Here is a 22,961-nt window from a genome sequence, read left to right on the forward strand (position 1 = left end):
CCACCAAAGAATTCTTCCAGACAAATTATATTTCAGGGACTTCTCTCTGTAATCTTGCTATGTTTTGTGGAAGTTCACCTAATAATAAAGGTATTTCCCATTACAATACAGTCATAGGCTTTTTTCTTTCTGTGAGTTGTCAGGTAACCATTGAGAGATGACGTATGGTTCATGACTTTCCTATGCATGTATGTTTTCTCATTTCTGAGTCTCTTCATGTGAATTGATTAATGGCAGAAGAATTTTTCACATTCATTAAATTGACATTTTACTATTTGAATTCTCTTGTTTGTTGATGTTTAATTTCTTGTTTTTTAAGATTTTTATTTATTTATTTGACAGGTAGAGTTACAGACAGTGAGAGAGACAGAGAGAAAGGTCTTCCTTCTGTTGGTTCACTCCTCAAATGGCTGCAATGGCCAGAGCTGCACTAATCCAAAGCCAGGAGCCAGGTGCTTCTTCCTGGTCTCCCATGTGGGTGCAGAGGCCCAAGCACTTAGGCCATCTTCTACTGCTTTCTCAGGCCACAGCATACAGCTGGACTGGAAGAGGGGCAGCTGGGATAAGAACTGGCACCCATATGGGATGTCAGCATTGCAGGGGGAGGATTAACCTACTGCTCTACGGTGCCAGCCTGATGTTTAATTTCTGGCTATGGTTTGTTCAAATCTACTGCACTTGAAGGATATCACCTTTATTGCGTTGCATATTTATTCAAGCCTGAATTCCATGAAAATATACTTCCACATTCATTACACTCCTAAGAAACCCCTTATGTGAATTCTCTGATGTATAATGATCGATTTCTGACAAATGGCTTTTTGTCACACTAATAATATTTCTGAACTTCTTCATTTTTTAATGATTTACTTTATTTATTTGAAAGATTGTTACAGAGAGACAGGGAAGCATAAAGAGGTCTTCCATCCACTGGTTCACTCCCCAGATGGATGCAATGGCTGGAGCTACAGAGATCCAAAGCCAGGAGTCAGGAGCTTCTTCTAGGTTTCCCACCTGGGTGCAGGGCCATCTTCTACTGCTTTCCCAGGCCATAGCAGAGAGCTGGGTCAGAAGAGGAGCAGTTGGGACTAGAACCAGTGCCCACATGGCATGCTGGCACTTCAGGCCAGGGTTTAACCTACTGTGCCACAGCGCTGGTCCCCAAATTTTTTCCTTATGGGATTTCCATTAAAAGGCTCTGTCACATGGTTAGGTTGATTTTGGAAAAAGTCCTTCACATTCATTATAATCAAGTTCTCTCCCTCGTTTGAACTGCATGTGTTATGAGGTATTCCTTCTGAAAAAAGTCTTTCTCACATTTATTACAAGATTTCCACCATGTACCAAATTCTCTGCTGTTATATTGTGTGATTTTGGCAGTTTCCAACACTCATTCCATTCATAAGGTTTCTCCCCGATGTGAATTCTGATGTTTTATGAGGTGTTACTTGAGGATAAAAGCTTTTCCATATGCATTATATCCAAAGTGTTTTCCCCCATATGAATTAGATGCTGTGCAATGAGGGCTGAATTATGGGAAAAAGCTTTCCAAGTCATTATGTTCAAAAGGTTTCTCTTCATGTGAATTTTCTGATGCATTCGGAGATGTGACTTATTCCCAAGAAATTTTCTACAGTTATTGCATTCGTGAAGTTTCTCCCTGGTGTGAAGTCTCTGGTGTGATATGAGCTATGATTTATAACATATGATTTATGAAGGCTTTTCCACACTCATTAGATTCATAAGGTTTATGCCCTGTGTGAATTCTGTTTGATATGAGGTATAATTTATAGAAAAATGCTTTTCTGCAGTCATTACATTTATAAGATTATTTCTCCGGGTGAATCCTCTGATGCATTTGGAGTTTTTCCACAGTCATTATACTCATGAAGTTTCAACACTGTGTGCATTCTCTGGTGCATTATGAGGTTTGACTTTTGTCCAAAGGGTTTTCCAGTCATTAAATTAATAAGGTTTCTGCCCTGTGTGAATTCTCTGATGCACGATGAGGGTTGATTTATGGCTAAATGATTTTCCACAGTTATTCCATTCATGAGTTTTCTACCCTGTGTTAATTCTCTTCTATGATATGAGGTTTGTCTTTTGTCCAAAGGCTTTTCCACAGTAATTACACTCATGAGGTTTCTCACCTGTGTGAATTCTCTGATGTTTCCAAAGGACTGACTTTTATCAAGAGGCTTTCCCCTGGTCATTACATTCATGGGTCTCCTCTGTGTGAATTCTTCAGTGTGATATGAGGTGTGACTTTCATAAAAAGGTTTTGCCACAGTCATTACACTTATGAGGTTTCTGCCGTGTGAATTCACTGATGTATGAGGAGGTCTGACTTTCATCCAACGGCTTTCCCATAGTCATTATATTCATAGGGCTTCTCATCTGTGTGAACTTGCTAGTGGTTTATGAGGTGTGACTTTTGTGTAAAGGCTTTTCCACAGTCATTACATTCATGAGGTTTCTGCCCTGTGTGAATTTGCTGCTCTATGATGAGGTCTGAATTTCATCCAAAGGCTTTTCCACAGTCATTACATTCATGAGGTTTCTGTCCCATGTGAATTTGCTGGTGTTTGATGAGGGCTGATTTTCGTCCAAAGGCTTTTCCACAGTCATTACATTTATGAGGTTTCTCCCCTGTGTGAATTCGCTGGTGTATCATGAGGGCTGACTTTCGCCCAAAGGCTTTTCCACAGTTATTACATTTATGAGGTTTCTCCCCTGTGTGAATTCGCTGGTGTATCATGAGGGCTGACTTTCGCCCAAAGGCTTTTCCACAGTCATTACATTTATGAGGTTTCTCCCCTGTGTGAATTCGCTGGTGTATCATGAGGTCTGACTTCCGTCCAAAGGCTTTTCCACAGTCATTACATTTATGAGGTTTCTCCCCTGTGTGAATTCTCTGGTGCATTATGAGGTTTGACTTTTGCCCAAAGGCTTTTCCACAGTCATTACATTTATGAGGTTTCTCCCCTGTGTGAATTCGCTGATGTATGATGAGGTCTGACTTTCGTCCAAAGGCTTTTCCACACTCATTACATTTATGAGGTTTCTCCCCTGTGTGAATTCGCTGATGTACGAGGAGGGCTGACTTTTGTCCAAAAGCTTTTCCACAGTCATTACATTCATGAGGTTTCTCCCCTGTGTGAATTCGCTGATGTATGATGAGGTTTGACTTTCGTCCAAAGGCTTTTCCACACTCATTACATTTATGAGGTTTCTCCCTTGTGTGAATTCGCTGGTGTTTGATGAGGGCTGACTTTTGCCCAAAGGCTTGTCCACACTCATTACATTTATGAGGTTTCTCCCTTGTGTGAATTGGCTGGTGCCTTATGAGGTTTGACTTTTGCCCAAAGGCTTTTCCACAGTCATTACATTTATGAGGTTTCTCCCCTGTGTGAATTCGCTGGTGTTTGATGAGGGCTGACTTTTTCCCAAAGGCTTGTCCACACTCATTACATTTATGAGGTTTCTCCCCTGTGTGAATTCGCTGGTGTATGATGAGGTCTGACTTTTGCACAAAGGCTTTTCCACACTCATTACATTTATGAGGTTTCTCTCCTGTGTGAATTCTCTGGTGCATTATGAGGTTTGACTTTCGTGCAAAGGCTTTTCCACAGTCATTACATTCATAGGGTCTCTCCCCTGTGTGAATTCTCTGGTGTACTATAAGGACTGACTTCCACAGAAAGCCTTTTCCACAATGAAGGCATTTATACAGTTTCTCCCCTCTGTGAATTCGCTGATGGTTTATGACTTGTGACTTTTGTGTAAGGGCTTTTCTGCAGTCATTAAATTCAAGAAGTTTCTCTCCTGTGTGAATTTGCTGATGATTTATGTAGTGTGACTTTTGTGTAAAGGCTTTTCCACTGTCATTACATTCATGAGACTTCTCCCCTGTGTGAATCTGCTGATGTTTCCTGAGGACTGACTTTTGTCCAAAAGCTTTTCTACAGTCATAACATTCATAAGGTGAATTAAAACTGAGTGATTTTCCACAAGGTTTACATGTGTAGCATTTTCCCCTTGTATTTATTCTCTGATTTATTGCAGGATGTGATTGGTGAATGACAGGTTCAACATACCTAAGGTACTTATAAATTTTCTCTCTTGTGTGGGTTTGTTGGTGCATATTGAGGCCAAAATTTTCATGTTTAACTTTTTCTATTTGAGTTGCTTTTCCAAAAGTGACAGTTGATTTATTATAGTTTTCTGCCATATGAATCCTCTCGGATTTATAAAACATCTTTCTTGTGCAGACGTTTGCTTGTCCAGTGGGTCCAAATGGCTGCTTCATGATGTGAATATTGTCATGCTGACCAAGAGGCTCACAGAACTGGAGAGAATTTCCAGGTATCTTAGTGTTATCAAATTTCTCTCCAGCCTGTAGTTGATCAGGCCCACTGGGGGGATACACATTGTGACATTTACTGCATTCCTCAGGCTTCAATCCTGTATAGGTTCCTTTTTTAATAATCAGTGTTGGAATATGGCTTGAATTTAAACTAAGTGTTTTTCTTAATTCAACTCTCTTGAGAGCTGATGTCTTATTATTTTTCATAAAATCCTGATTCAGATTTTTGTCATGACTTTCCTGGTTGATCCTAATCAGGTCATCCCTTTCCATGACCACTGAAATGAGGAAAAAGCAATCATGTTACTGAATCACATGTAACTATTTCTCCTGGCATACTCATGTAAAGGGAATGAAGTTACTTGTTATCCAAGTGGCATAATATTTTCACAAAATCAGTATGAGGTACTTATTTATGACCATTATATGGCTTTTCTCCTTAATAAATTAATACATTAAATTGTACCATGAGGTTTCCCAATGTTGAAATATGATTCTTTTTACTATGAGAATTTTTCAAGGATGGTAGAATTTCATTTGTGCTATGATGTGTGTGATCCCTGCATCTCAAAACAGTGTCAGTTTCAGCCCTGGCTACTCTGCTTTCAGTACAGCTTTCTACCCATGTAAACAGGGAGGAAGTAGATAATGGTTCATGTGCCTGGGAACCTGTGAGACACCAGGGAATACTAGATGAATTCTAGAGTTTTGGCTTCAGACTTATTAGACCTAAGTGTTGCAGGCATCTGGGAAGTGAGCTAAGAGAGGACCTCTTTCTCTCTCTTTCTCCTCTCACTATCACTCTGCCTTTCACAAAGATGAAATAACTATAAAGTATTCTAAAGAATGGACAAATGTTTAATAAAGATATTCACCCACTACCTAGCAACCATTTTCCCTGTCCTTTTTCTCCAGTTTATTTTTATAAAAACTGTGTGTTTTGTGCTTCTCTGATATTTCAAATATAAACATGAAAAAGTTTTACTGATCACTTACTTGTAGGTGGAGAAGAGTGAAATGTTCCTGTACTTTAAGCAAGACAACATTTAAGGAGTATGATTGGAATCTATGATTGTCTTACATTCAGTCTTCCCAGGTAAACATCATTTGTGGGGTTTTTCAAATGAAAAAATACTTTGTCTCTACTCTAGGACAGCTTCCCCAAATTCCTAAGGACACCCAACACCTTCAGCTTCTCAGAAGTACAACAGGTAGAGAAAAGTCACAATATACCACTGTAGTTAAACACTTCCAATCAGTTTGAAGAATGTGTTTCTGCAAACTGGGATGTGCTCATCTTCTTTAAAAGCGTTTTCTAGCTCATTCTGAAATCATCAGTGCTGGTTACCTCCTCTAAATTCTTTCTATAAACATTCCTGTGTGATAATTTGAATTTCTGGAGGCTTTTGATCAATTGCCTCCTATTTGCACAGAAAATTCATTTCCTATGCATTTCTCATCTTTTTGTTTGCATATTTTTCAATGATACTGAAAAATAGGAGAGAAAGCATACTTCAAACTCCACCCTTAAAGAAATCTGAACCACTCAACATAAACCCACGAGGCTACTTGACCTTGGTCTCAAAATCTCATTACTTTCTTGGTTAGTCTAGGATCACTTATTTTCATGTTTTATATAAATTCATGCTTAGTTTATGATTTCTTTTTTCAAAGATTTACTTTATTTATTTGAAAGCTAGAATTATAGAGAGAGGTAGAGATAGAGAGAAGTGGTTCACTCCCTATATGGACACAACAACCAATACTGGGCCAAGATGAAGTTAGGAGCCAGGAGTGTCTTTCTTGTCTCCCACATGGGTACAGGGAACCAAGGACTTGGGCCAACCTCTGCTCCTTTCTCAGGTGCATTAGCAGAGAGCTGGATTAGAAGAGGACCAGCTGGGACTTGAACTGGCACCCATATGCAATGCTAGTGCTGCAGGCTGGAGCTTTAACACACTGCAGCACAGTGTCATTCCTAGCTTCCTAATTTCTGATGTCACAGCACAGAGGCTTACTCATGACCATCTTTTTTGAAAGATTTATTTATTTGAAAGTCAGAGTTACACAGAGAGAGGAGAGGCAAAGAGAGAGTATGGTCATCCATCCAATGGTTCACTCCCCAATTGGCCTCAATAGCCAGAATTGTGCTGATCTGAAGCCAGGAGCCAGGAGCTTCTTCTGGGTCTCCCTTGGGTGCAGGGGTCCAAGGACTTGGACCATCTTCTACTGCTTTCCCAGGTCATAGCAGAGAGCTGGATTGGAAGTGGAACAACTGGGTCTTGAACTGGTGGCCATATGGGATGCCGGCACTTCAGGCCAGGGTGTTAACTCGTTGCACCACAGCACCAGCCCCGTGACCATATTTTAGCATTTACTCATTTACTTACTTGAGAGTCAGAGACACAGAATGAGAGATAAAGAAAGACTGAACAGAGGTTTGCCAGCTATAGGCTCACTCCTCAAATGTTTCCAACAAACTATAATTTTCTTATTTATTTGAGAGGCACAGAGGAAAAAAAAGGAAAGAGACTAAGAGAGAGAGAGTTCACATTTATTGATTCCATCCTGAGAAAGTTCTATTCCTGGGCAAAATCATGAGTGGGTACTCAATTTGAGCAATGAGTTAGAAATAAGTTTCTGGGGGCCAGCATTGTAGCATAGCAGGTAAAGCCACCACCTGCAGTGCCAACATCACTTATGGGCACCAGTTCAAGTCCTAGCTGATGCACTTCTGATCCAGCACTCTGCTATGGCCTGGGAAAGCAGTAGAAAATGGCCCATGTCCTTGGACCCCTTTACCCATGTGGGAGGCCTGGAAGAAGCTCCTGGCTCCTGGCTTTGGATCAGTGCAGCTGCAGCCATGACAGCCAATTGGGAAGTGAACCAGTGGATGGAAAACCTCTCTCTCTCCCTCTCCTTCTTCTCTGACTTTCAAATAAATAAATAAATCTTTAAAAAAAAACAGAAACATTAATCTTAAAAAAAAGTTTCTGTACATTGCCTAATTAACAAGCACTGAAGGAACTAATAAGTGCATGAAGGAAAAGGTATGAAAGTTTAGAGAAGGACAAGTTAGAATTTGGGGAATTATCAAACCTAGATAAAAGCCTTAGTAACATCAGAAAATGATTGGATTTTTTTTTATTCAAAGAACATCTTCACTAAGAACAAAAGTTAGAAAGACACTGGTATCACTAAATACTCTAGAATGCCTGTGTCTGATGCACAACACCAGCTGTCATCAGGAGTAAGGCTTGAGAAAAATTCATGGAAAGAGCACCAGTCACCATCTGCACAATTTCTGCCTTGGTCTCCCTCTCTCTTATGTGCAGACTGACCTGGAAGGCTTTGATTCAGGCATTCTTCCACTATCCATGGCTCTGCTCCTTGCTCCAACTTGAAGATCAAGTCAGGTTTGGTAATGCAGTGCCCTATTAATGGAAACATGTAAGACTTTGTGAAATCACTATCTTGGGTTATTTAAAGGACTACAGCTTGGTCCAGGAGCTATGTAACAAATGTTCCAATTTGAATCTTTTATTAGAGGGTAGATATTCAGATCATTCCTGGACTCAAATTCTACACCAGCCCAATATTAAACATTATAAAGTGTTCCCTTATTTGTCAAATAGCAAGAAGATGTTATCACTGGGCATGTGATGGGTGTTACTCACCCGAGGAGAACAGGCTGCTGTAGGTCTCCAGCATCACATCTCTGTACAGGATTTTCTGAGCATTGTTCATTTTCTGCCATTCCTCCCAAGTAAAGTACACAGCCAGGTCTTCAAATGCTATCATCACCTGTAATATTACACTTCCAGTCAACATATTAATTCTGTCACAAAATAAACACTGACAGTTGTGTGTGGATACAAAGGAAAAAAGAAAGGATATGGTTTCTCATTAGATTTGTTGAGTGTTTAGAAATCCACACAGAAGCATTCAACAGAGTCAAACCCATGATCTACAGGCTGTGAGAAATGCCTAACCTGGAGGGAAACAGGAGGTTCAAATCACAAAGGCCACATCTGTCAAGGGGAATTGCACAGCAGGCTAACAGAGGGGCAATATTGACTCTTGAATGGGCAGGGTTAAGTAGAAGTATGTAGAAGCATTGAGGAAAAAAGGCAAGAAAGCATCAGTGAAACTATGATGGGAATGAACAGAAGATAATTTCCAGGAAAACACCATGCCTATCATTTCCAATATGTCAGAGAAAAAATACATTAAAAGACAGGGTAGGCATTAAGCTTAGTGTTTCCGGTGCCACCTCAGAGTGTCTATGTTTGATTTCCAATGCCAGCTGCAGTTTTTAGCTCACAGGTAATACAGACCTGGGGAAACAGTTGTGATGTCACCAATGAAGGAGGCCTAGATTCCATTTCTTAATTCTGGCTTCAGTCCTGCCCCAACTATGTTTGGTATGGTTATCTATGGAGTGAATTAATGTGTCAAAGCTCTCTATCTCTCAGTCCATCAACTTCTTTCACTATCAAGCTAATAAATATTTTTAAGTAAGAGAGAAAATACAGGTAAGACGAAGAATACAAATTAGCTTTTGCCCTAGTCTATGATTATTCTACTGATAAACAATTGAAATAACATTATACCTAATTAAAGTGAAAGCAATGGTGGCCAGCTCCATGGCTCACTAGGTTAATCCTCTGCCTTGCGGCGCTGGCACACCGGATTCCAGTCCCGGACGAGGTGCCGGATTCTTTCCCGGTTACCCCTCTTCCAGGCTAGCTCTCTGCTGTGGCCCGGGAGTGCAGTGGAGGATGGCCCAAGTACTTGGGCCCTGCACTCCATGGGAGACCAGGAGAAGCACCTGGCTCCTGCCTTTGGATCAGTGTGGTGCGCCTGCCACAGCGTGCCAGCCATGGCGGCCATTGGAAGGTGAACCAATGGCAAAAGGAAAACATTTCTGTCTCGCTCTCTCACTGTCCACTCTGCCTGTAAAAAAAAAAAAAAAAAAAAAAAAAAAAAAAAAAAAAAAAAAAAAAAAGAAAGAAAGCAAGCAATGGAATTACTTGCCCAAAACATTCAAATGATAAACATTTGAAATAACATTATACATAATTAAGGTGAAAGCAATGGAATTATTTGCCCAAAAAGAGAACCTGGGAATGTCTGCAGTACAATCTGCACTTGTGACTCACTGAGAAAAATGCTTAGAGATTTGTTTAAGAACCTGCAATAGTCACCAGAATTGTGATGCAGCAGCCTAAGCCTCCACCATCACTGCTGGCATCCCATGTAAACAGAGGATTTGAGTCCTGGCTGCTCCACTTCCAATCCAGTTCCCTGCTAATCTGACTGAAAGAGAAGTGAAAATGGCCTGAGTATGTGGACCCTTCCACCAATATGGGAGACCTAGATGGAGTTCCACGCTGCTGGCTTTGGCCTGGTCCAGTCCCAGCCATTTCAGGCATTTGGGGAAGGAAACAGTAGATAGAAGATATCTCCTTTTGTCTCCCTGTCTCTCCCAATCTCTGTAAGTCTGCCTTTCAACTAAATAATCTTAAAAAATAAATGAGCCTCTAGTAGATTCTCTTCTCCACACATTTCTTATCCTATTCCCAAATCCAATTAAGCTTCTCAAAGGTATTAAGGACTCCATTACTCTAAAAATTCAAAAACAAACCTAACTGATTTGTGCTTTATTACTCGGTAACTCTTCCTCTTGCAGAATGCTAAGTGTTAACTTCATAGATAGCACTAAAACACTGCTCAGTACATCATCTATGTGACAACAAAGACTGATTCAGACAACATGACCCCAAAAATGTAGCATATTGTGCTTAGTTTCAACTCAATTTGTGTAATAAATATATATTTTGCTAAGGCAACAAAAAACAAGAGACCAAACTGCATCATTAATGATGACGGTAATGTTTCACAATCATGCCAAATTCATCATTCATTTCTGCATATTTCATGAGAACAAATTTTATGCCGATACTTCAGACCAGGGCATTAACCCACTGAGCCACAGAGCCAGCCCTGTATTTTTCCATTTTAATTAACTAGTATACTGGAACCAGCACTGTGACATAGCAGGTAAAGCCACTACCTGCAGTGCTGGCATCCCAGATTGGTGCCAGTTCAAGTCCCAGTGGCTTTGCTTCCAATCCAGTTCTCTGCTATGGCCTGGAAAAGCAGTAGAAGATGACCTAAATCCTTGGGCCCCTGTACCCATGTGGGACACCCAGAAGAAGCTCTTCAGTTCTAGCTTTGGATCAGTGCAACTCCAGCCATTGTGGCAAACTGGGGGGTGAACCAGTGGATGGAAGACTCTCTCTCTCCCTCTGCTTCTCTGTAACTCTGACTTTCAAATAAATAAAAAAAAATCTAAAAAAAAAAATAAACTAGCATTAAACACCTAAAATGAGTACTGACAAGCTGGGGAATAATTTGAAAAAAAAAAAAACACCACTTACAAGTGATATATTAATTTTCCTTCCTCCTAGAATCATGTGGAGGGCCTAGAATCATACCTGGGAGAGAAGGTGAATGGCAGGAGTTCAAAGAAAACTCTGGAGGCCAACGCTGTGGCATAACAGGTAAAGTTGCTGCCTGCAGTGCCTGCATTCCATATGGGGGCTGGTTCAAATCCTTCCTGCTGAATGTACAATCTAGCTCCCTGCTATGTCCTGAGAAAGCAGTGGAACATGGTCCAAGTCCTTGGGACACTACACCTGCATGGGAGACCCAGAAGCTCTTGGGTATTGGCTTTGGATCAGCTCAGCTTTTGGCCTTTGCAGTAATTTGGAGGGTGAGACAGCAGATAGAAGGCTTTCTTTCTCTCTCTCTCTCTGCAACTCTTTCAATAAATAAATGAAACTTAAAAAAACCCTCTGGTTTCCTTATGCACTGAACAGTGGGAAAAAAGAATATGATAGAATGAATAAAGAATAATAAATACATTAACCAAGAAAACATCAGCTTCACTGTGGAGGAATAAACAAGCACATAGGAAAATGCACCTACCTATATTAAGTGGCAGAGATTAAACAGAAGGTATCATTGGTTTAATGAAAGCATTATCTACAAATTTTGTAAAATAATAATGTAAAAGTAAAGAGAAATATTCAGTATGTTGAAATAAATGAGGTTATCATAGATAAACATTATGTTGTTATCAACATTTATACTAAAGAAAGTTAACAAATACACATACTGTATATTTAATGCAGTGCACTTTACCAGTAATGATTCTAAATAGAACCTTTCCCTGTATTCATCCCTTCACAAAACCCTGGATTGGGGCTGGAACTGTGACCTAGTGGGTAAAGCTGCCACCTGTAGCGCTGGCATCCCATATGGGCACTGGTTCATGTTCTGGCTGTTCTGCTTTTGATCTAGCTTCCTGCTGATTGCCTGAGCAAAGCAATGAAAGATGATCCAAATACTTGGGCAAATGCTACCAATGTGGGAAATCCAGATGAAGATCTTGCTTCCTCACCTCATTCTGTCCCAGCCCTGCTCAATGAGGCCATCTGTGACGTGAAAAAGCAGAAGGAAGATCTCTCTGGGTCTCTCCTCTATATACAATATTTTCAAATAAATTTTTTAAAAACTTAGAAAAAAGCTCCTATAAACACAATCTTTGCCTATCAGTTAGAACTTAGGAAAGTTGCTGACACTAAAAAAAAAAAAAAAATTCCTGGGATTCATACAAATAAATTATCTGGAGATCATATGGTTGTGCTTCACATTTCAGCTTATATATGGTCATTGTGTTCTTTTGGTTTATATTTTAATAAGCTTATTATTGCATGAAATCTAGTTTAATATAATTTTACTATTTCAGAAAGCAGGACAAAGGTTCAGAGTAGTTTTCTGTAGCTGCATGTATACTGCATATTGTTCAAGAAGAAATTACTGAAAGGGGAAAATTTTTATGATATGCTTTTTTTTAAAGATTTATTCATTTATTTGAAAGTCAAAGTTACACAGAGAGAGGAGAGGCACAGAGAGAGAGAGAGAGAGAGAGAGAGAGGTCTCCCATCCAATGGCTCACTCCGCAAATGGCTTCAATGGCCGGAGCTGCACCAATCCAAAGCCAGGAGCTTCTTCCAGGTCTCCCACATGGGTACAAGGACCCAAGTACTTCAGCCATATTCTACTGCTTTCCCAGGCCATAGCAGAAGTGGAACAGCCAAGTCTTGAGCCCATGCCCATATGGGACGTGGGTGCTTCAGGACAGGGCATTATCCCACTGTGCCACAGCACCGGCCTCATGATATGCTTTTTGAAGTCACACACTCCAAACATAGCATTAGTAGCAAAAGGGAAGACATGCTCAGGAAAATTTTCTAAAGCAATAGTATGTGAACTGGTGACAATTTCTGAAATGGATCTGAAAAATAAATGTTTTTTTAATTAAGTGTGGCAAAGTGGAGAACATTAGACAGAAGTTAGGGTGCCAGGCATTTACAAATCATGTGTCACTACACAAAGCACTTTTCTCCTGAAATACAATATGTTTCATCTTTTTTACAAAGATCCTGGCAAAACTTCCTTGAGCTACCAGGGAGGACTATTAGAATACAGGGGGAAGGAGTCCTCCAAGATGGTGGAATAGGGAGGGAGCACACTGATAATCCAGGAAAAGATAGTTTAATAAAAGTGGAGATACTGTAGTTTCAGGGAAGAGTTACAGAAAAAACTTCAGAGGAAACTCTTCCAGAAGTAGTGGGACACGGTGAACCTATGTGGAGGACACAGGTGCCCATGGCTCAGGACCCCAGCTGCCAAGTCTATGCACCAGCTCTGGAAAGGGAGGTGAGGTGAAACCTCAGTAGCCTGAGACACTGGTGGGGAAGCAGCAGGAAGAGCCTAGAGGGAATGAGGCTTGAAGCCCCATGGGGGAAAGTCCACCAGTCTAACTAGAGGAGAGAAAAAAATAAATAAAATAAAATAAAAGGGACCAGTACAGACACGATTCTTTTTCTCACTCACCTTACAAAGGTGAGCAAGACAAAGAGCAGGCACCATTCTGGATATACATAAAAGCTATGCCACCTCAGGGCTGTGCCTGCCCTAAGCCAAACAGAAAAACCTGGCTCTGGTGGGGAGAAATAACAGGAGGTTAGGACCTAGTGAATGTGTGGAGCTTATGAACTGAGACTGTGGAAAAAAAAACAAAGCTGAGGGTGTGTGAGAGAACTCATGGAGTGCCTGAGACGTGAGTACTCTCGGGAGACGCCACAAACTTGGTAAACTTGGCAACCTTATGAGAGATTGCAGGGAAATGTGAGCTTACACTGAGGACTGCACAGATCCTTTGGGTGGTCCTTGTGACAGAGCAGACGAATATTATACCCACAGGGGCCAGAGCGCAGACAATGACTGCCTTCAATTACACTCAACTGTGTGGAATTACTTCCCTTCTGAATTAAAAAAAAAAGGAGAGAAAGAGAATATTTCCCATGCCTAACCTGGATGTGTCACCATTAACCCTGAAGAACCGAACAGAGCTCTGTGGCCACACCCATCACAAGCCTCTAAGAATCCATCAAAAGCAGACAGTCCACTTAATCTAGAGTCAATGTATAAGAGAAAAACCACCACAGCAAAAAAAAAAAATAGAGATAGAAACCAAAGAATATCTTCACAATGCCAAGCAATGAATGAGGAAACTGAGGAAACAAGAAAAAAGAAGACATCATAACACCCCCAAATGAACAAGACACCCTAATTCAAGACTATGAAGATGATGAGATAGAAGAAATGCAAGATACAGATTCAAAAAATTTATGAAAACAAAATTTAGAAGTTCTCAAAAACAAATACTTGAACTACAGAAATCCTTAATGGACATTTTCTCTCTCATGAAAATGAAATCTTAAGGAGGAAATAAAATGAAATGAAAAACTAGTAGAGCATGAAACTGTGATAGTGATGAGAAATCATAATGAAATGAACAATTCAATAGATCAAATGACAAACACATTAGAGAGCCTTAAAAGCAGAATGAGTGAAGCAGAAGAGAAAATATTGGACTTTGAAGACAGAGAACAAGAAAGTATACAGTCAAACCAAAGAAAAGATGAGGAAATTAGAAATCTAACAAATATTGTTGGGAATCCACAGGATACTATTAAAAAAAAAAAACATTTGCATTCTAGGAGTTCCTGAAGGCATGGAGAGAGAGAAAGGATTAGAAGGCCTTTTCAGTGAGATACATGCAGAAAACTTCCCAGGTTTTGAGAAGAACACAGACATCCTAGTACAGGAAGCTCATAGAACTCCTAGTAAATATGACCAGAAGAGATCCTCATCACAACACGTTGTAATAAAACTCACCACAGTGAAATACAAAGAAAAGATCCTAAAATGTGCAAGAGAGAAATGTCAGATTACTCTCAGAGTATCTCCAATTAGACTCACAGCAGACTTCTCATCAGAAACCCTACAAGCTAGAAGGGAATGGTGAGACATAGCCCAGGTACTAAGAGAGAAATCTGCCAGCCCAGAATATTATATCCTGCAAAGCTCTCATTTGTGAATAAAGGTGAAATAAAGACCTTTCATAGCAAACAGAAATTGAAAGAAATTGTCATCACTCATCCAGCCCTGCAAAAGATGTTTAAGATGTGATACACACAGAAACACAGAAACACAGCCATCAATATGAAAGAAGGTAAAGGAAGAAAACCTCACAGTAAAAGATCGTAGGAAGTTCAAAGCACATATTAGAAAATATCTTTGGCAAATGGCAGGGCAAAGTTACTACTTATCAGTAGTCACATTGAACGTTAATGGCCTCAACTGTCCAGTTAAAAGACAGACTGGCTGAGTGGATTAAGGAACAAAACCCATCTATTTGCTACTTAAAGAAACACATCTTTCCAACAAAGATGCATGCAGACTGAAAGTGGAAGGTTTGAAAAAGTTATTCCATGCTAACAGAAATGAAAAAAGAGCTGGTGTAGCCATTGTAATATCAGATAAAATAAACTTTAACAAAAAACTGTTAAGAGAGACAAAGAGGGGATTTATATAATGATAAGGGATCAATTCAACAGGAAGATGTAACTATTATAAATATGTATGCACCTTATTACAGGGCACTGGTTTATTTAAAAATTTTTATGGGACTTAAAGGGAGACTTAGACCCCAATACAATAGTACAGGGGGACTTCAATACTCCACTCTCAGAAACAGACAGATAAACTGTACAGAAGATCAAAAAGGAAACAGCATATTTAATTGGCACTATAGCCCAAATGGATCTAACAGATATCTACAGAACTTTTCATCTTACAGTTCCAGAATACACATTTTTCTCAGCAGTGCATGGAACCTACTCTAGGACTGACCACATACTAGGCCATAAAGCAAGTCTCAGCAAATTCAAAAGAATTAGAATCATACCATGCAGCTTCTCAGACCATAGAGGAATGAAGTTGGAAATTAGCAACTCAGGAATCCCTAGAGCATATGCAAACACATGGAGACTGAACAACATGCTCCTTAATGAACAATGGGTTATAGAAGAAATCAAAATAGAAATCAGAAACTTTCTGGAAGTAAATGAGGATAACAGCACAACATACCAAAACTTATGGGATACAGCAAAAGCAGTGTTAACAGGAAAGTTTATAGCAATAGGTGCCTACATCAAGAAATTGGAAAGGCACCAAATAAATGAGCTTTCAATGCATCTCCAGGATCTAGAAAAACTGCAGCAAACCAGACCCAAAACTACTAGCAGAAGAGAAATCATTAAAATCAGGAAAGAAATGAATAGCATTGAATCAAAAAAAATTACAAAAAATCAGCCAAACGAGGAGGAGCTGGTTTTTTGAAAAAATAAACAAAATTGACACACCATTGGCCCAACTAAAAATGAAGGGAAAAGACCCAAATCAATAAAATCAGAAATGAAAAGGGAAATGTAACAACAGACACCACAGAAATAAAAAGAATCATCAGAAATTACTACAAGGACTGGTATGCCAGCAAACAGGGAAACCTATCAGAAATGGATAGATTCATGGGCACATGTAACCTATGTTAATTGCACCAGGAAGACATAGAAAACCTAAACAGACCCATAACTGAGACAGAAATTGAAACAGTAATAAAGGCCCTCCCAACAAAGAAAAGCCCAGGACCAGATGGATTCACTGCTGAATTCTACCAGACATTTAAAGAAGAACTGACTCCAATTCTTCTCAAACTACTCAGAACAATAGAAAAAGAGGGAATCCTCCCAAATTCTTTCTATGAAGCCAGCATCACCTTAATTCCTAAGCCGGAAAAAGATGCAGCACTGAAAGACAATTATAGACCAATATCCCTGATCAACATAGACACAAAAATCCTCAATAAAATTCTGGCCAATAGAATGCAGCAACACATCAGAAAGATCATCCACCCACACCAGGTAGGATTCAGCCCTGGTATGCAGGGATGATTCAGTGTTTGCAAATCAATCAGTGTGAGACACCACATTAACAGATTGCCGAAGAAAAACCATACGATTATCTCAAAAGATGCAGAGTAAGCATTTGATAAATACAATACCCTTTTATGATGAAAACTCCAAGCAAACTGGTTATATGAGGAAAATTCCTCAATACAATCAAAGCAATTTATGAAAAACCCATGGCCAGCATCCTATTGAATGGGGAAAAGTTGGAAGCATTTCCACTGAGATCTGGCACCAGACAGGGATGCCCACTCTCACCACTGCTATTCAATATAGTTTGAAAGTTTAAGCCAGAGCCCTTAGGCAACAAAAAGAAATTAAAGGGATACAAATTGGGAAGGAAAAAGTCAAACTATCCCTCTTTGCAGGTGATATGCTTCTTTATTAAGGGGATCCAAATAACTCTACTAAGAGACTATTGGAACTCATAGAAGAGTTCGGCAAAGTAGCATGATATAAAATCAATGCACAAAAATCAACACCCTTTGTATACACAGGCAATGCCACGGCTGAGAATGAATTGGTAAGATCAATCCCATTCAAAATAGCCACCAAAACAATCAAATACCTTGGAATAAACTTAACCAAGGACATTAAAGATCTCTACGATGAGAATTACAAAACCTTAAAGAAAGGAATAGAAGAGGATACCAAAAAATGGAAAAAAAAAATGGAAGAATCAATATCATCAAAATTTATAGATTCAATGCAATACCAATCAAAATACTGAAGCCATTCTTCTCAGATTTGGAAAAAATTATGCTGAAATTCATATGGAGACACAGGAGACCTCGAATAGCTTAAGCAATCTTGTACAACAAACACAAAGCCGGAGACATCACAATACCAGATTTCAGGACCTGTCTTAATTATTACAAAAGTGGAAAATGTGTTTTGCTCAAAGCTTTTCCAACAGCTCCTCAGTCTAGTTTGCCTTCACTTTGAAAAGATACTTTTTCTAGGGTATACATGAGCATTTCATTGACTTTGCCATCAAACATAATTTTTGCAAAGAATTTAACTGTACCCAGCTTTTATCAGGAGAGCAAGAAGTCATCACATTGATGACTTCCTCCCTGAATGAGACTATTTGACATGCCTTTGAAGAACATACAATGCTAATGCCTTTTAGTCCTTCCTGGGTTTTGGTGCAATGCATGCCTCCTTTAAAAAATTATTTGTCATGGATGCTACAAATCAGCCCAGCTTATATGGCCCCCCTTCCAATGAAAAGTGCTAACATCAGTCAAATTGAATTCTGTAGGCATTCTCATTAGTGCTCTCAGTGACTTCTTCACTTGTGGAGCTCATACGCCTTCTAAATTCTTTGGATCAGTTATGATATCCATTACTTCTCAAGGGCTGTGATGCAAGGAATAGCCTCTCTTGGAACCTTGCTATGTGCCAGTTAAATTAAATTAGATGGCTATTAACTGTGCTATACTGGAAAAACAGTCACCTACACACCTTGAGCCTGTGATTCTCCAAACCTTGTTGTCTAGTAGGACTTTGGCCATGGATATAGAACAGTAAAACATGAGAATGACTACTATGGCCTCCTTAATATATGATGGACCCAAACTTGACATACTCCATTTGGCAAAGGGGATGGCTTCCAATGTCTACTGTCTACATCGAGATGCCAGGGTACTGCAGGAGGTCACTATTCTAACAATAAAATAGAAAAACCATTTAAGTTCAGCTGGACACCATTCTGCTGACTGTTGATCTCATTACTGTTAATCGGAATGCCTTCACTGGTGACAATCCAGAGACCCAAAGTAGTCACAGCCATTATCTGCTAACAAAAGCTTAAACCAAGAGTTATGGATTAATATCTATTATAACACAATTTCTCAGAACCCATCTAGTCCACGTGTTGAGAGTTGGAAGCTGTTATACTTGGCCCATCCATAAATAGGATGTTAATTGTGCCAGATGGGTTCTATATCCTTGTACTGCAAGGAATATGTCATAGATATTGATGTTCCAAACTTATCCAGCTCCCTGCTAATGTGTCTGGGAAAACAGCAAAGGCTTGCCCATATGCCTAGGCCCTTGAACCCATGTGATATCTGGAAGAAGCTCCTATCTTACGAGATCAGCCTGGTCTAGCCCCAGTCATTGTAGCCATTCTGGAGGAGAACAAAGCAGAGAGATTAGTCTCTCTCTTTCTCACTCTAACACTACCTTTCAAATATATAAATAAATCTTTTAAAATGTAATCATTTCAATAGATTCCTCAGTGCTCAGTCATGATGACTTTTACTGTCTTAAGGACATTTTCATTTCTTTTTTTATTTATTTTATTTTTTTAACTTTTATTTAATGAATATAAATTTCCAAAGGATTACAATGGCTTCCCCCCCATATCTTCCCTCCCACCCGCAACCCTTCCATCCCCTGCTCCTTCTCTCCTTCCATTCACATCAAGATTCATTTTCGATTCTCTTTATATACAGATCAGTTTAGCATATATTAAGTAAATATTTCAACAGTTTGCACCCAAATGGAAACACAAAGTGAAAAATACTGTTTGAGTACTCGTTATAGCATTGCATCACAATGTACAACACATTAAGGACAGAGATCCTACATGAGGAGTAAGTGCACAGTGACTTCTGTTGTTGACTTAACAATTTGACACTCTTGTTTATGGCATCAATAATCACCCTAGGCTCTTGTCATGAGTTGCCAAGGCTATGGAAGCCTTTTGAGTTCACTGACTCTGATCATATTTAGACAAGATCATAGTCAAAGTGGAAGTTCTCTCCTCCCTTCAGAGAAAGGTACCTCCTTCTTTCATGACCTGTTCTTTCAACTGGCATCTCACTTGTGGAAATCTTTCTTTCTTTTTTTTTTTTTTTTGACAGACTGTCTTGGCTTTCCATGCCTGAAATACTCTCACAGGCTTTTCAGCCATATCTGAATGCCTTAAGGGCTGATTCTGAGGCCAGAGTGCTGTTTAGGACATCCGCCATTCTATGAGTCTGCTGTGTATCCCACTTCCCATGTTGGAATATTCTCGCCTTTTTAATTCTATCAACTAGTACAGACCTTTGACTCTTAATCCTATCATTAGTCATAAAAATTCTGCTCTAAGCAAGACACACATAAAGCCAAGCTCATCCCTTTCTCAACAAAAATTTAATGCTAACTGCATATTTAGGAGTGTACTATTGCATTTAATTACAGTACTTTTCTATATCTTATTTTTTTCAGATTTTATTTATTTGAGAGGTCAAATTATAGACAGTGAGAGGAAGAGACAGAGATAAAAGTCTTCCATCTGCTGGTTCACTCCCCAAATGGCTCTCACAGATGGAGCTGCAGTGGTCTGAAACCAGGAGCCAGGAGCTTCTTCTCTGTCCCCCCTTGGGTAAAGGGGCCTAAGTACTTGAGCCTTTTCCCAGTCCATAGCTGAGAGCTTGATCAGAAGAGGAGCAGCTGGGGCTAGAACTGGTGCCCATATGGGGTGCCAGTGCCACAGTACCATCCCCTCTACATCTTATAAACACATCTTATCTGTAAGAAGAAAACTGAAAAGTGAGTCAAGTATATCACAATTTATGTTAGAAATTATCTCTAATTTAAAAAAAGGAAAACCCTAAAATAGAAATGGTTCATTTTGGCAATCTGCACAAATAACCTGTGTCCTATTACTTTATTCGTTGGAGACTTTTCAAGATTTCTCTGGCCTTCCTGCCTTCCCTTGTTCCTCATACCCTTTCAATATCACTGCCTCTCTGTCCCTGCAGTTCTCTCCCTTTCAAACCAGTCTTGTAGACTGTCAATCATTATTTCAAAATGTTTTGTAGGAAGGGCCTGAATGGCCTTCTAATATCCCTTAAACATATATTTCCATAAAACAGGCAATAGAGGGGCTGGTACTGTGTCCTAGCAGGAAAAGCTGCTGCCTGCATTGCTGGCATCCCTTATGGGTGCTGCTTTGAGTCTCGGCTGCTCCATTTCTGATCCTAAGGTTTCTGCTCCATTTCTGATTCTAAGGTCTGGGGAAGCAGTAGAAAATGACCCAAGTCCGTGGGCCCCTGAACCCATGTGGGATAACTGGAAGAGGCTCCCAGTTCTTGGCTTCAGTTTGGGGTAGCTCCAGCCATTGCAGCCATCTGGGGAGTAAACCAGAAGATGGAAGACCTTTCTCCCTCTCTCTCTGCCTCTGCATCTCTCTAACTCAAAGAAAACAAAACAAAATAAATAATAATAATAATAAATAAAAATAATTTTAAAAGCAGACAGTAGAGCATAGTGGGAAAGCCATTGCCTGTGATGCTGGTATTCCATATTGTGCATGAGTTCATGTCCCAGTTGCTCTATTTCTGATCCAGCTCCTTCATGTGCCTAGGAAAACCACAAAGGATGCTGCTTGTGCTCCTACTCCCACATGGGAAATGTGGAAGAAGATACTGGCTCCTGACTTTAATCCAGCTCCAACCCCAGCTGTTGTGGCCATTAGGGGTGTGAAATAGTGGATAAATGATTTACATCTCTCTCTCTCTCTAGCTCTCTCTCTCTCTCTTTGTAACTCTGCCTTTCAAATAAATAAATATTTTTAATTTTTTAAAAAATTTAACAAATGGCCCTAAATATTCTGACTCATCTTGACATGTAACAGGAGCCAAGAAAGTTGCTGCTGACTTTATGTAGTGTCTCCTCAATCCATTCTATAAGAAAAAAGTATTTATTTCTTTTGCTATCCAAACATTCAAATCCAAAAGAAATAATACTACCCAGTACAGCTCTGTTTAAGGGTGCTCCTGCACTGAGGAAAAGTAAAGGGGCAAGGGGCCCAAACCCTGTGTGGCAGGGTGACAGTCCCCTCCCCACTTTGCATCTGAGTTTCTGATTAGAGAGGGAGACAAAGGCAACTCCAGATACTGCAGTGGTACACAAACAGCCTCAATCACAGACACGCCTTGTGTGTGTGCAACAGAAGGAGAACACAGAGCACTATGTAAGGGAGGAATACATTGAACACAAAAGGAAAAGGTGTGAATGGACATAGCTAAGAATTTCCCCACTCTGCTGATCATGATCTCAAAGATGTCCAGACCAGAATTCCATTTCACTTTGGAAAACCCACTCCATAAATTTTTCTCCACCTAGGTGTATTCTTCTGTGAGGAATCTGTCTTCCTGTGAGAGATGGCACCACCACAAACTGAAAACCAGTCAAAAGGCAGAGTTATGGCTTTAATTCTCAGAGGTGAATGGACAACCACATCTATGAATTCTGCCTTAAAAAATAAGCTTCCTTCTGCTCTAGAAATCGGATATAGATTTGGGCTAAAATGAGAAACACAGAGACCTGTTGAGTCTGTTAGGTGAGAAGGAAGGAAGCTTGATTTCCAGTTGTTACTTTGTAGCATGTTAGTTTTGAGATGATTTCATATTCCACTTCTATTTGAAGAAATGGAAAGGTAGAATCAGTGCCAGCCTAACACATGGCAGCTTTAGCCACTGATGACATCACAGCTTGCTACCAAAAAGGGACAGCCAAAATAAACTCAACAAATGAGAACCAAAATAAAACAGAACAGTCTAACATAATACCAACATTTGTTCAGCAGGTATTACCAAGATCTTGACACGCAAGTCATCAGAAGGATAAAGGGTGGGGCTGGCTTTGTGGCACAGTGGATTAAGCCACCACCAAATAAAATGCTGGGATCCAATATGTGTGTCCACCCTTTAAAAAAGATTGATTTATTTGAATGTCACAGTTTTGGGGGCTGGTTCTGTGGCACAGCTGGTTGAGGCCCTGGCCGGCAACCCATATGGTCACCGGTTTGGGTCTTGGCTGCTCCACTTACAATCCAGTTGCCTGCTAATGTGCTTGGGAAAGTTGCACAGCATGGCCCAAGTCCTTGGCCCCCTATATCCACATGGGAGATCCAGAAGAAGCTACTGGCTCCTGGCTTCAGATTAGCTCAGATCTGGCCACTGTGGCCATTTGGGGAGTGAACCAGCAGAATGAAGACCTCTCTATCTGTCTCTATCTCTATCGGTAACTCTGTCAAATAAATAAAATCAATCTTAAAAAAATGTCAGAGTTATGGAGAGGAGGGAGAGTCAGATGGGATGGCATTGTGGATTAGCAGGTAAAGCTGCTGCCTGCAATGCTGGCATCCC

The 22,961-nt window shown here is 40.0% G+C and overlaps 1 protein-coding gene across 2 annotated transcripts in view; it reads right to left on the reverse strand.

The window, feature by feature from the left end:
• The window catches only part of LOC149121613 (uncharacterized), a 43,612-nt gene that overhangs the window by 15,559 nt on the left and 5,092 nt on the right, over positions 1-22,961 (reverse strand). Inside the window, exons 2-4 of one of the 2 annotated variants that reach the window (XM_089316567.1) lie at positions 8,044-8,170; positions 7,708-7,800; positions 1,065-4,644 (exon numbers count right to left, since the gene is read on the reverse strand). In XM_089316567.1, coding sequence (XP_089172693.1) covers positions 2,519-4,644; positions 7,708-7,800; positions 8,044-8,170 — 2,346 coding nt within the window. In that variant the 3' untranslated portion in view covers positions 1,065-2,518. Of the gene's footprint in view, positions 1-1,064; positions 4,645-7,707; positions 7,801-8,043; positions 8,171-22,961 lie in introns of those variants that run through there. The other variant, XR_016223434.1, reaches the window with a different exon arrangement.

This window comes from Oryctolagus cuniculus, chromosome 16, assembly GCF_051225735.1.
Source record: "Oryctolagus cuniculus isolate XC-2025 breed Fujian yellow rabbit chromosome 16, ASM5122573v1, whole genome shotgun sequence".
Classification (NCBI taxonomy): domain Eukaryota; kingdom Metazoa; phylum Chordata; class Mammalia; order Lagomorpha; family Leporidae; genus Oryctolagus; species Oryctolagus cuniculus.